Source organism: Hemitrygon akajei, chromosome 12 (assembly GCF_048418815.1).
Source record: "Hemitrygon akajei chromosome 12, sHemAka1.3, whole genome shotgun sequence".
Lineage (NCBI taxonomy): Eukaryota > Metazoa > Chordata > Chondrichthyes > Myliobatiformes > Dasyatidae > Hemitrygon > Hemitrygon akajei.
Genome location: NC_133135.1, coordinates 58,890,434 through 58,905,957, shown reverse-complemented (window position 1 = coordinate 58,905,957; position 15,524 = coordinate 58,890,434). Strand labels below are relative to the sequence as shown.

The 15,524-nt window shown below is 38.0% G+C and overlaps 1 protein-coding gene across 1 annotated transcript in view; it reads left to right on the top strand.

Annotated features, from left to right (window-relative positions):
* The window catches only part of cachd1 (cache domain containing 1), a 178,951-nt gene extending 165,405 nt beyond the window's left edge, over window positions 1–13,546 (top strand). Inside the window, exons 25-28 of the mRNA XM_073063198.1 lie at window positions 1,911–2,072; window positions 3,186–3,263; window positions 8,159–8,260; window positions 10,511–13,546. Coding sequence (XP_072919299.1) covers window positions 1,911–2,072; window positions 3,186–3,263; window positions 8,159–8,260; window positions 10,511–10,752 — 584 coding nt within the window. The 3' untranslated portion in view covers window positions 10,753–13,546. The remainder of the gene's footprint in view (window positions 1–1,910; window positions 2,073–3,185; window positions 3,264–8,158; window positions 8,261–10,510) is intronic.
* Window positions 13,547–15,524: the final 1,978 nt, after the last annotated feature.

Genomic DNA, 15,524 nt, shown 5'->3' with positions numbered 1-15,524 from the left:
AAAGATACAAATCAGAGGAGAAGTTTTAGCAAACACATAATACAAAAAATGTAGAAACAACAAAAGAATATATTTACTGTCAAAGTCAAATAAATATAATATTAAGCTATTGTATATAAAGAAGAAACCACAACTCCTCTAGGCAAATCATAGAGAGAAAAAACATTGGAAATTTTGTTAAGAAGTATAACAAGATAGTTCTCCTAGCCAGTAAAATTGAAAAGGCTATCACACGTTGAGCAGAAGCAGGAACTCTTCCTGTTTCCTCTGGAATAATCCCAAAGATTGCCGTAAATGAATTGGGTTGTAAATCCACACCTATAGCTTTTGATAATATTCTAAACTCATCCCTCCAAAAATTACTTAACTTTACACAGGACCAAAACATATGAGTTAGAGTAGTCACCTCAGCGTTGCATCTGTCACAGGTGGGGCTTATATTAGAAAAAAATACGCGTTTAACCTTATCATTAGGCATCATACGTGCATTCATTAACTGTTTATATATAATAGCTGTTAATCGTTTTTGAAGTGGTTTAAGCTGAAAAATAGCATAAATCAAATTTGGTGAATAAGCCAAGGGATAATTCGGTAAAAAAAATCACGTAAAAATTACTAACTTGTAAATATCTAAAAAAATGTGTACTAGATATATCATATTTATCCACTAACTGCGAAAAAGACATTAAACAATCCACTGAAAACAAATCTGAAAAAGTTTTTATTCCCTTAGTTTTCCATATAAAAAAGCCTTATCCAGAGTTGATGGTTTAAAGAAAAAGTTAGAATGGATTTTACGAGAGAGTACAAAGTGACTTAATTCAAAAAATCTACGAAACTGAAACCAACTTTTTAAAGTATGTTTAACAATAGGACTAAGACCTTGTATACCTATCCTGGAGAACAAAAAAGGAAGAGGAGCTCCTAGTAAAGAAGCTAAAGAAAACCCCCTTATCGAATTCTCCTCCAAATGTAACCTTGAAGGGCAGTCCTGGTTATCTATACCATGAATCCAGAAGGTGATATAACGAATATTAATCGCCCAATAATAAAATCTAAAGTTTGGTAGTACCAGTCCTCCATCTTTTTTTGATTTTTGCGATAAAAATTTATTCACTCTGGAGCTTTTATTATTCCAAATGTAAGACAAGATCATGGAATCTATTTTATCAAAAAATATTTTTGGAACAAAAGAAGGAACTGCTTGAAATATATATAAAAATTTCGGTAAAATAACCATTTTTATAGCATTTATTCAACCAATTAATGACATCGACATAGGCGACATAGTGCTTGTTGAGTATGTTCAATTAGAGGGGAACATTATAGTTCATCTGGAATTCATTAAATATTGCTTTGACAACAGCTCCAGCGGCAAACTGTTACTGTCCCTTCCCAGGATTAACCTGTAGGGCATTCTGGAATGTATTTTATATTGCTCCCGTGCGATCTTGCTGTGCCCTGTGCTGGTTTGCCAAGTGCATGGCGACCACACCATCTTGAACAAATGATGGATCTTTACATTTTACCTCTCATTTTTACACAATTCTAAAAAGTTAACGACAAGCAAATTCCCATTAAGTCACACCTGGTCTTTCAATGGATGTGCTGTCAGCATTGTTCCACAGCTCCATCGCACTTACAGCCATTGTTCTTTTCAGTCTGTGGACTGTCATATCCCTCGCTGACTGCTTCTCCTCTAATCTTCCTGAGGGCTTGCTTCTCCTTACCCACCATTAGTGACAAAAGGTAATGTCTGTTGTCCTAAAGTTCCTTTACTAGGACTTGATGGCTATCTGTAGTTTGTGCTTCAGCTCCATTTAGTTGTTTAGTTGTATATTGGAAGCTTAGGACAGGCAATGAACCAAGTAGCCTTCTGGTAATTTTCTTTTTTTTTTGCCAAATTATAGGCGATGAGGTTGTAGCGTTGAACATGATCAAAAGTGCCCCAGTTGGCCCCGTGGCTGGTGGGATCATGGGGTGCATCATGGTTCTTGTGCTGGCAGTGTACGCTTACCGACACCAGATCCACAGGAGAAGTCACCAGCACATGTCTCCACTTGCAGCACAAGGTGAGAACTTTTAGCCATCCCCTGGTTTGCTGTCCAGGAAACGTATGGTTTGACATGTATTAATGGGGATATATGACATTGACGTTGATGTAGGAAGGGATGGGAAGGATTACTTGGCATGTTAGTCAAGGAGGACAATGTTCCATTCACCATACTTGATATCTTCTAGAATTCAGATTTATTTACCAAATGTACACTAAAGCATAATTTGAAATGCATAGCTTGCGTAAACAACTAACACACCCAAGGATGTGCTGGGTCAGCCCGCAAGTGTTACCGCACGTTCCAGCAGCAACGTGACATGGCCACGGTGCTAGGCAGAACAACTCAGAACTCAACAAGCTTCTAAACAACAACTACAAAACAAATCGCTTTCCTCTCTCCCACTCACCCTCCAACTGCTGAACAGGCTTCCAGTCTCCAAGCTACAACCATCGGGCTTCAAATTTTGGACTTCCGATCAACCTTTAGGCTTCAGTCTTCGATATCGACCCCTGCAGTAGTCAATCGAGATTTGGACACCGAGTGTACCGAATCCCCGGCCCTTGTGCCTCCCAGGACCCACCAACCTGGGAGTTTTCAACATTTGTGAATGTCCTTCATCTCATGTCCACGTCCCTGGCCTGGAGTGTGAAGTGGAGGCAGAGTCTGTGGTTGTCCTTCGTCACCTGTCCAAGTTGCGGCCTTTGAATGCAGATCTCTGCCCTGAGCTCTAAATCCCCCAGATCACTGTCCCTAAACCCTGTGATCTCCAACTCCACTCTCCATCCCCAAAACTATCTCTTTCAGCCTAAAAATCAACTAAGTCTGAGATACGATGTCACCAGAGACTGCAACTTGGCACCATCTTGACCAGAAGTTGCCCTTTATTTGTTCCCCTGTGGTTAAGGCACTACTTGGTAAACTTTTCTCAGTCATGAAGATTAGAGAACCCCAATTTGAAGTTTATTTTGACACTGCTTCCAGAATTTAATTAATGTTGTGAAGATACTTTTCCCTCCCATGTTAAAGAATAAGAATGATATAACCTGATGAAAAAAATATATATCTATACATAAGCTTTTTTAAACAAAAGGTTGCAACTGAAACTCTTTTTTGTATATATACAAACAGAGATGTCTGTCCGAATGTCCAACCTAGAAAATGACCGCGACGAGAGGGATGAAGATAGTCATGAGGACAGAGGAATCAGTAAGTACTACCTACAGTGAAGATAAAAAGAAAGATATTTGTGAAATTAATTGCTCCACTCACGTTGTGATTCTAAATTTACCATCTTGGAAGGTCATGGGGTAAAGCTTACTTTTAGCAACTATTGTTCTGAGAATGAACAGAAGATGAGAAAATGCTGGCCAGTGACTCTGACAGGTGCACCACTCCATGTGATGTTGAATGACCTAAAACAAGAAGCTTCCTGATCAGTGTAGTTTCACCTGAGATGGTAAGAGGGGTCTTGTCCCTGGCAAAGAATGAGGAAGTAAATCAGCTAGCATCTCACTCTTGTTGATCTTGAAGTTCGTATATATTGGAGTTGGGTATGGACAGAATAGGTTCTTCATGATGCAATGGCTCAGGTAGAGGCACAGTAACTATGCAAGGTTCAGAACATCAACAGATATTCATGTGTGAGTTTTTTCGCATGAGTTAGCAAAGGGGAAAACTTGAAAGATCCTAACAATCATGGCATAATCTTACAGCAGGAAAGCAGGCTTTCCTTTCCCTTCTTAAACAGTAGGAAGTGTATTTGCTATCTTCCAATTTCAGGAATTGTAGCAGAGGACATCTCCATAAGCCTTAAACATAAGATTCTCAAACTCATCAACCACTTTGATTTCTCATCAAAGAAGAAAGATACAGAAGATTTTTAACCGATATTTCTTTTGTCTCTACCTCCAACAGATTGGAATTTAGTTTTCTTAATCGCTTTTACAAGCAATTTTTAACATTTTTATCCTCCTTTATCAACATCCTGTTCAAACTTGACTGATTTTTAAAAACCCTTTCGCACATCAGCATTATAATTTCCATAACTGCTCTGGCTCTCTGGTGAATCCTGTGAAGGGTTCATCCCACACAGAAATTTATGTTCACAGAGAATAGCAAAGACTTTTTAAAAAGTGTTTGCCACAGTTTATCAAAAGTGCTATCTTTTAATTTAATTTCCTATCACTTCAGCTAACATCGGCTTGTTTCTTTGACTTCGTAAAATCTAACACCCGAGTTTCATTGTCAAACTCACCTTGAATTTTTGCAATACTGTTTCTAAGTTGGCTTTTCCCTAGTTAGATTATTGACAGAACCCTACAAAATGATTTGACAAGACTTAATATTAAGAATTTCAATTTCTGATCGTAATGTTTGCCTGAGGATTTGAATATGTTCTCAGTTGTGAGCTGCTGCTTACAGGAGGGAAGGGGTTAACTGTTGTTTTGATCATGTATTATGCCACAGTAACTTCTGTTTTGGGGTCTTGCAATCATAGTTTAAACTTTTGAAATGTGAACATTGTTACAGCAACCAAGGGTTGTTTGGTAATAATTACATTATGTTACATCTGGGGCAATTTTTCCACTTCCAACTCAAATACATTTCCAGATTTCTGCCTTCTGAAGTTTGCTTAGAAACAGAAGTATTGTATTGTAATAATTACCAGCTACACTTGAGCGTTTAAGGTCATGATGATACTTGTATTCTAATCTAAGTGGAACATATTCTTACATAAATGATAGAAAACAAATATCTTGGGTCTTCTAACATGTACGATATTATCTGCTGGTATGATGTCCTCTTTTTTGATTACCGTAGATTCCGGATTTTAAGCCACTACTTTTTTCCCACATTTTGAACAGCTTTGAACTCTGCGGCCTTTAAAACGGAGCGGCTAATGTATTATTTTTTTTCATGCCACCGAAAACATTTTGCCTCGTAACAGTAGACCAATAAAATTGATGAGTAGTTCACAGAGGTCCAATGAAATTGTACGATAAATCAAGCGCACTTTCACAATTAAATTATTGTAAATCAGTCATTTGTACTCACCCTCATCAACATGGAAAACACTCGAAGAAAAGCATTGTGCTGCCTTTATGGCAGTTATTTAGTTTATAATATTTTCGCTTAGTAATTCATTTTCTAGTTAAAGTTAGAAGAGTTTTAACTATATTTGTTTTCTGTACTACATCGCGGGATGCTATGACGTCACACCCGGTTTCGCCGCGTCTTGTGGGATACCGGTTTGCGATAAACGGGACGGCGGGGGGGAGCGGTGGAGCGGCGGAGCCAAAACGCTGCTTTTAAGTTAAAGGCGATCAATAACTTTTCCTGGTAGGCTGCAGTATATATATTTTTTACCAGTCGTTAGGAGATATTGGAATGTTGTTCAGTAAAGAAGTATACGCAACGTATATTTAAAAGTAGCCGCGTTACGGGCACGGTTCGAAAAAAAGCATTTGCAATATGTATTTGTTTTTGTTACCATATGGATTTAATTAAAAGTTAAAAAATCCTCACGTGTAATATCTTTCTGTGTAAATATCTCATATTACAACGTGGGACACCTGTGGCCGAAAATCCGGTGCGGCCTTTACAAGTAAAAAATTGATTTTATTTCTAAAATTAGAGCCAGCGGCTTTTAATCAGGTGCGCTCTGTAGTCCGGAATCTACGGTAGATAGATAGATAGATAGATAGATACTTTATTCATCCCCATGGGGAAATTCAACTTTTTTTTCCAATGTCCCATACACTTGTTGTAGCAAAACTAATTACATACAATACTTAACTCAGTAAAAAATATGATATGCATCTAAATCACTATCTCAAAAAGCATTAATACCGTAGATTCCGGACTACAGAGCGCACCTGATTAAAAGCCGCTGGCTCTAATTTTAGAAATAAAATCAATTTTTTAATTATACAGGCCGCATCGGATTTTAGGCCGCACCGAATTTCCGGCGGAACGGATTTTCGGCGCACTGGATTTCCGGCGGACCGGATTTTCGGCGCACCGGATTTTCGGCCGCTTGTAATATGAGATATTTACACAGAAAGATATTACACGTGTTGGGCTTCAAATTCTGCCCTGTGTTCATTTTGGAAGAGAGACAACCAACACCGGATTACAGTGCAGCGTGGCTTTATTGCAGAACGCGTTTTGCCTTCCCCTTACATTCTGCTCTTATTTATACTCCTTTTTCCCCCAAACCAAACCCTCGCTACACATATTTGGTAAGGCTAAACTTTGTTATACCTACCGGTATTCGGTAACATCGGACACTTGTGTCCTTATTGGCCCGATACCATTCACACACGAGTTTTACTGTTTTTTTGTTTACTGAATCGCTAGCAGTTTCGGTGCAGCGGAATCCTCAGTTTCGCTCCCTCCCTCCCTTGTACTGCTGTCTAATATCACGTGAGCCATTCCTGACCTGAAGCGGCAGTCCCAAATTAAATCTCCACCGTCTCACCATCGATTCATGTATGCCAAGATTACGCGCAGCAGCTCGATTTCCTTGTTCAACCGCCAGATTGATTGCCTTTAACTTAAAAGCTGCATCATATGCTTTTCTTCGAGTGTTTTCCATGTTGATGAGGGTGAGTACAAATGGCTGATTTACAATAATTTGTGAAGTGCGCTTGATTTATCGTACAATTTCATTGGACCTCTGTGAACTACTCATCAATTTTATTGGTCTACTGTTACGAGGCAAAATGTTTTGGCGGCATGGGAAAAAACTTTCTATTAGCCGCACCTTATAAGCCGCTATGTTCAATGCTGTTCAAAGCATGGGAAAAAAGTAGCGGCTTATAATCCGACATCTACGGTAATAGCCTTTAAAAAGTTCTTAAGTCCTGGCGGTTGAATTGTAAAGCCTAATGGCATTGGGGAGTATTGACCTCTTCATCCTGTCTGAGGAGCATTGCATCGATAGTAACCTGTCGCTGAAACTGCTTCTCTGTCTCTGGATGGTGCTATGTAGAGGATGTTCAGAGTTTTCCATAATTGACCGTAGCCTACTCAGCGCCCTTCGCTCAGCTACCGATGTTAAACTCTCCAGTACTTTGCCCACGACAGAGCCCGCCTTCCTTACCAGCTTATTAAGACGTGAGGCGTCCCTCTTCTTAATGCTTCCTCCCCAACACGCCACCACAAAGAAGAGGGCGCTCTCCACAACTGACCCATAGAACATCTTCAGCATCTCACTACAGACATTGAATGACGCCAACCTTCTAAGGAAGTACAGTCGACTCTGTGCCTTCCTGCACAAGGCATCTGTGTTGGCAGTCCAGTCTAGCTTCTCGTCTAACTGTACTCCCAGATACTTGTAGGTCTTAACCTGCTCCACACATTCTCCATTAATGATCACTGGCTCCATATGAGGCCTAGATCTCCTAAAGTCCACCACCATCTCCTTGGTCTTGGTGATATTGAGACGCAGGTAGTTTGAGTTGCACCATATCACAAAGTCCTGTATCACAAACTCCTCCTCCTGTCCATTCCTGACACACCCCACTATGGCCGTGTCATCAGCGAACTTCTGCACATGGCAGGACTCCGAGAAACATGATCTGAAGTTGTGCTGTCAAAGTGCATTATGAAGTAATTGTATCTATCAGGAAAACAAAAGCAAGGAGAGAGATGGCAGATGGTAAAATGGTGTGAGTTTTTAAAAACGTTCAAAGTAGCTAAGTTTAAAAATGAAAGTTGAGAATGAATGTGCTATGTCATTTCCACTCCCTCTTACCATAATCATAGTTGTAGATTTTTCTTAACCTCAGTTCCTGCGAGGCCTTCCTCCCTCTCTGCTCTGGGCTTGGGGGTGGCTGACTGGGACTGTACCCAGGAAGAGAACTAAGAATCTCCTTTACCTCGAATTGAACTTGATGGGTGAGGTGGTAGTGGAATGCCAGTACAAGTACCTGCTCAGTTCATAAATTGCTCTTTCTCCCCCTACCTCCTCAGCTTCATATTCCCTTGCCCTTACCCCACCTCATGCACTGCATGAACTTGAATTTTTAAATTCACTATTAGAGACGTACATTCAGAAATGTTGATTACTGAATCTTCTTAATTGTTCTTTTGAATAGTCAGTAACACGAGATTTATTGCGGCTGTAATTGAAAGACATGCACACAGTCCAGAACGCAGACGACGATACTGGGGAAGATCAGGAACAGAAAGTGATCACGGTAAGTTCAATGGTCTTGCACGCCACTCAATGGAGAAGAAAAGTCTCATTTAACTCAGAATAGCATGTAACATTTCAGAAACTAGAAAGTGATTTCATTTCTGTCTCAAAGGAACTTGTCCTATCTATGTGGGCTGTAATTGATGTGGAACTTTAGTCAAAACTAGAAATTAATTATTGAATTGAATTAACTTTATTTCTTACATCCTTCACGTACATGAGGAGTAAAAATCTTTACTTTACATCACCGTCTAACTCTGCAATGTACAATCATAGTAATTTATAATAAATAGAACAGTCAGTGTAATATAGAGTACACTCAAATCTACGTGAGTTCATCAGTCTGTTGGCCTGGTGGAAGAAGCTGTCCCAGAGCCTGTTAGACTCGATTTCCCCGATGGTAGCAGCTGGAATAGATTGTGGTTGGGGTGACTTGGGTTCCCAATGATTTCTGCGGGCCCCTTTTACACACCTGTCCTTGTAAATGTCCTGAATCATGGGAAGTTCACAACTACAAATTTATCTTTTATTGGGTGAAAGAATGTCCAGAAAAATTCTTGGGAGATAAACATCTTTTGACCAGCTGGTCATTATTTTAACACCTCAAGATTTTAGTATAATATTTCCAAAAATATTCTGTGGGCATTTTGTTTGTATAATATTGAATCACTGTCCAGAGCACCCTTGAACTGGTTCTATTCTAGCAATGTGAGTGACAGTGTTTAGTTTTCTTAAGCTAGGTTTCTGAGTACGTAAGAAACCTGTACTCAAAATGAACAAATACTTCAAGATGTTGCTTGAGTTAGAAGAAAATATAAACTTTATAATTCTTGTATTGGCGTATGTGGTATCAGTGCATTATTTTAGCATTGTTTAAACAAGGACGTTGCAATAATTTTAATGAATTGGAACCTCTGTTATCTTGCTGCTATTTTAACCTTTAATTATAAATCTTCATCCTCAATGTACTCTATTTTCCTGATAACTGTGTAAAATATGCAGATGTATTACCAAGCTATCAAGGGAAACTACCCCTTACTCTTTTTTAAAATTGTGTACATAACCAGCAGTTATCTAATGGTTAACAATAGCATAGTTTTCCAAAGAGCTTCATATATGCTTTCAAATGATGTGGATTTTAATTCAGCCCAAGAATTCAATTTAGTAAAATCATTGGAAACAGAACCTGCTATTCTGTGGTTCACTGGCATTCTACCTGCAGCTTGACAGCAATGCAATAGTGTACATCGAATATAAGATAATCGGTCCTGCAATGTTGCACACTTAATAAATGATATAAACACCTTATTCAAGTCAACAAATCAAATAACATTTTAGTGGTGGTACTCTAGATAGAACGGGTTCTATGTACCATGAAATTGGTCAAATTGAGTCAATGCTGTTTTTCTCTGCTTCACATCAGGTCTGGTGTAATATGTCTGTGATGACTAAAAAACAAAGTACTGTCCAGAAACCTAAGAATCTACAATTTTTTAACAAGTCTGCTAATGTTAACTATCACTGTATTTGAATGAATGAGGTTCTATGTGGAATTAGCAGTACAACTGATCTGACAAAATTGCTCAGCTGAAAACTAGTGTCTGTGTTAAACAGACAAACCTATGACGTAATAAAACATTTGAAATGCTTCCACATGTTTTCACAGCTGGTGATTTGGGATACATCTACCCAGTTATTTTGCAATTCATGCAACTTTAAAATAGATTAAATTAACTTATACAGAGAATTAGAACTCTTGTTGTTTCTGTCCCCATCTGGAAAATGGAAAATTAAATTTATTGAAGGAGTGGAGAGAACAGATTCAGTCCAAATAGAACCTGTTCTACCGAGAGTACTGTCACTAAAATATTAAATTTGTTGCCTTGAAGGTATGGTTTACCAAAGATCTTAAGGTGTAGCTGAATTGATATATATTCAACATGGAGAGTGAATGTCATGCCCGACATAGTTTTTAGCCGCATAGATTCCCTGCTCTATATTTACTTATTTTTGTTAAAATGCTCTGCGGTTTATATTAGGTTTTCTGCTGATGATTAATGGACAAAATGTTTGAGGTGTTTATAGTACAGGCAATTCACAAGCTAAACATGAAACTGTTTCTTTCAAACCACTGATAATCATTTTCAGTTTTATAAATAATGAAGCTAGGACATAATTGAAAATTTTGCATTGTAGTTTCTGAAAATTATGTATTTAGAAATTAATTTTGTGAACTTGCAATCATCTACAGGATATAGTACAATGAGCCCTCAAGAGGACAGTGAAAACCCACCATGTAATAATGATCCATTATCTGCTGGAGTGGATGTCGGCAATCATGAGGAAGATTTAGAGTTGGACACGCCACCTCAGACTGCTGCTTTGTTAAGTCACAAATTCCACCATTATCGTCTTCATCACCATCCTTCTCTCCATCACAGCCACCATCTACAGGCAGCAGTTACAGTGCACACAGTGGATGCAGAGTGCTGAACCGTGTCTCCTCCCCATTCAATGGAAGCTACTATCAGAAGGAATTGCAACAACTGTTGTTTTAATCATCAGTCTTTGAGTCAAATGGGGAAAACTCAGATTTTTAAGGGGTCCTGAAAACCATCAGAATAACTCGTTTGGGAATTTAAAGTGTTAACAATACATCACAGATTTTTTTTAATAAAGGATTATTTTTCTACTATTTATTGAACCTTTTAACAGAAGTGGACCATGGGAAGCAGTTTCTTTTAAAAAAAAAACTAACTATTCTCTTCCTGACGATGGATGGCATCATGGATTAAGAATGAACAAAGTTACATTGATAATGATTAAGAACTAATTATATCTGAGTCAAAAGTTTGTAAACACTTTGTGTTTAGTTTATGTCAATTGCATGAGCTCCACAAACCTCTTCAGAATAGTGTTACTATTAACTTTTTGTTGCGAGCTACAGTCTCAGCCAACGTCTTGAGGATCACTCAAGAATACAGCAAGAGTTGATGAAATGCTGTTGTGCAAATGGGATTATCCCATATAGTGAGCACCTAATTTTGATCATGCTACTCAGTAAGCTAATCGGAGGACAGGTACGTAAAACCACAGGAAATAAAGTAATTCACTTGGCTCAGTGTTTCTATTATAGCAAGCAGCTTTCACTTGTTATAAAATCTGGGATATTCCTGCCTCTTAATAAAATTCCAAAATCACCTTTTGTTGTAGCAAAGTTATAGGAATTCTCAGCATGAGTTACAGTCTACATTTAGGCAGGCTGAGTGTGACATACTAAAGGTACCAGGGCTCACAGGTAAGGACAAAGTCTTAGCTCAAATGGCCATCTGGCAATTTTATGAGCACTACTATAAGGCAGGCAGTAATTATTATATCATTCTTACTGCTGCTGTCTTAAAGTGGCAGTGTTATGAGACGAGTCTGGAGTGAGATTTTATATTGGAATGTTAGTGTTAAATACTTGTGGTGCAGTGGAAATGTTTGAAATATCAGAGTTTTCAATTTACTTCACTGCTCTGAACTAAAGTTAGGTGTCAAATAGCATAACCTGAAGAGCAACTGATGCTGCAAAGTCTTTTTTTTTAATAACTATGTCCTCTGTAGATTAATCTCTAGTGATCGTTGCTCTTTCAGTCAGTTATGATCCTACATGTAATATTTTAAAAATCCTCTGAAATTGCTGCTGATAATTACATGAAGTTTAGGGGAGGGGAGAATACTAGTAATTACATGATTCATGTACAGTTCACATACTCTCCAGCCAGATCTCCCGAAGAAAATTGTTTAATGAAATTGTAAAGTTGTTTTTTTATTTTTATGGTTACAGTTGATTAAAATTTTAATTATTTGTATTCCTATGTTTTTAAACTGTAAAGTCTTTTTATTAAACAAAATCTTAAAATAGATTTTACGTGTGAAGGATATATAATTGTAAAATTAAAGGAGTGTAACTTCAAAGAGGTATTTTGCATGTTTTTGTTTATAAGGCTGTGTTACACTATGAAGTGAACCGCATGTGAAAAAGTTGTAAAATGAATCTAATTTCTGTAGGAAAAGCTTTTCCAAATATTTTTCACCAAAACAGTCATCACTCAGTGCACATACAGACATTAAAATATGACTGTTTTTACTCAACATCCATTTTATTACAAAGAGAGACTGCAACCTAATCTAGCCAGTTCCATTTTGTTTCCCTTCCTAAACATCTCTTCAGGGGGAGAATGTTGTGGCATGACTCCGTTGTGAGTAACAGACAAGTACATTGTCAAGTGAAAATCATTGATGACACTTTATTGTTTTCTCTTTGTTGACAATAGAAGCAGAAGCCACAAGCCCACCTTCCCACATTACATATCTCAAAGTATCTATAAGTATGTGGTCTTAAATATTCTAAATCTGTGGCATCACAGTTCTGTGGGACAGAGAATTTCAAAAATTCACAACTCTTGAATGTAAGAATTCCTTCTCATCACTGTCCTAAATGAATAATCTATTTGAAGAATGTGATTCTGAAGTTCTAGCCATCCTAGACATTGGAAACATCTTTTCACTTTCATTTTCAGTCTCCTGAATGATATATGGTAATAAAATCACTCTGAATATTATAGAGTTTAAGGGAAATCTACAAAATTTCTGGATAGAATAATCTTCCCTGCCCAATGAATTGAACGAAGATTATTTTCAAACAAAAAAGATACTCTCCTGTGTATAACACCCTAATGCATAACATTCCTGGACTTAAAGTGGCAGAGTTGAAGTAAGGGTACACATTCCCTTAATGCCTCACTATTTTCTTACTAATTACACTTCCCCTCTCTCCTAAAGCATAGATGTCACATAACCATGGGACTGTTATTCTCAAAACTGCTACAATATCTTGGGTTGCTAAAACAATGGGTTTAGACCCTGCATTGGCATTAAAAGCTTTAATGCCGGATTATATACCCATATTTACATATATCACTGCTATGTACAAGAAGTTCTTATCTTTACTGTCTTTTAATGAAGCTATCCCAAATTAAGACAATGATTGTATTGCTGCATGATTAAACTGTAAATTTATTTGTTATTAAACAATTGAATATATTTCAGGTCAAAAGAAAACTCTTGCACTCATTACATTGCATTCTATGTTCCTTAGTCTTGCTCACTCATTTGCTCTGCCTACAATTCTTTGTGACTTGTTGGTATCCTCCATGCAACCTTGTAGTGGCTTGAGGTAATCTCCAAACCTTTAATTGGGTGCCACAAAAATTGGCATCTGTCAACTATTAGTCCCTTATGAACACAGGAGAATCAGTAGGTGTTGTTTGCTGGCATTTTCAGAAGGCCTTTGACAAGATGCCGCACATGAGGCTGCTAAACAAACTAAGAACCCATGGTATTACAGGAAACATACTAGTACACCAGCAGAAGGCAAAAAGATGGGGAAGGACAAGGGGGCTTTTCTCGTTGATTGCCAGTGACTAGTGGTGTTCCACAGGGTTGGTGTTGGGTACGCTACCTTTCATGTTCTATGTTATGAATGACAGATGGCTTTGTGGATGATACAAAGGTAGCTGGAGGGCAGATATTACTGAGGAAGCCGAGTCAGCAGAAGGACTTGGACAGATCAGAAGAATGGACAAAGAAGTGGCAGATGGAATACAGCACAGCGAAGCATGCACGCTTGTAGAAGGAATAAAGGCGAGGAGCAAATTCAGAAATCAGAGGTGCAAAGAGACTTTGATCCTTGTGCAGGATTAATTTGCAGGTTGAGTTGATAATAAAAAATTGCAAATGTAAGCATTAATTTCCAGAGGATTGGAATATAAAAGCAGGGATGTAATGCTGAGACTTCAAAAGGCATTGATCGAAGTGCATTTGGAGTATTGTGAGCAGTTTTGGGCCCCATATCTAAAAAAGGATGTGCTGGCATTGGAAAAGATCCAGAGGAGGCTTAAAAAATGATCTCAGGAATGTAAGAATTAACATATGAAGAATATTTGATGGTTCTGGGCCTGTACTCGCTGGAGTTTAGAAGCACTGGGGGGGGGGGGGATTATTGAATGTTGGAAGAGAGAATGTTTCCAATAGTGGGAGAGTTTAGGACCACATGGTGGTGCAATAATATCAGCGCCGGACTCCGGAGCAAAGGTTCCCGAGTTCAAATCCAAGTCGAGTTGAGCATCGAGCTAGCAACTCAGCCTCGTAAAAACAAGAATAGCTTTGTACGGAAACACTGTCATGATGGTGCCCTGATTACTCCACCTCCGAGTTAAGGGCTATTATTCTTCTTAGGACCACAGGGTATAGCCTCAGAATAGAAGGATATCCTTTTGGAATAGAGATGAGGAATTCTTTTAGCTAGATGATCATGATTCCATGGAATTCATTGCTACAGATGGCTATGGAGGCCAAGTCATTAAAGAAATTTAAAGCAAAGGTTGATAGGTTCTTGATTAGTAAGGGTGTCAAAGGTTATGGGGAAAAGACAGGAGAATGGAGTCGAGAGGGGGAACAATACCAGTCATGATCGAATGGTAGAGAAGACCCAATGGGTAAAAATAGCCTAATTTGCTTTGATGTATTGTGGTTGAACACTGCCCATTTTCCAAATGCTTTTTTAAAATCTCTGTGAATTATTATTGAATGTCATCTGGAAGTTTTGATAGCTATTATTAAGAGACATTTCAAAATCTACCTTACTTGGATACTATTAAGAGAGATTTCAACAACCTATCTTACTGTTGATGTTTAAGGATTCAATAATCAGATGATAATAAATTTATGTTGATCTTGATATTTGATTATCTGAGCATTCAGTCAATACGTTATTTTAGAATCTAGTAGTTTTCTCATCATTGATATTAAACTTTTAAGGGTGTGATTGCCTGAATTCTCCTCCTCATTTTCAAACAGTGGAGTCGCATTTTTAGCTTTCCAACATTAGAATTTTCAAATGTAGACAACTTTGCCAAAGTATTACATGCCATCTTGGTACCAGAATTATGGTTACCCAGCCCAATCAGGCTGCCCTGCACAATCCTCGCTGATTTGATTTGACACAAGTAATGCATTCATGTTTCAATATTTGGAAACATTACATGTATCAAATAATGCTAATCATCTTCAAACTTTCCTAGTGTGGTCTCAACATTTCAGTAACTAAGATTCAGAATCATATGAATTATTTACTGCCATTCTCCCTTAAGGCAGAAGAATCTATAAATTAAGTCTTTGTTTAAAACTGGGAAGCATCAGTGTCACCTGAGTTTATAAAC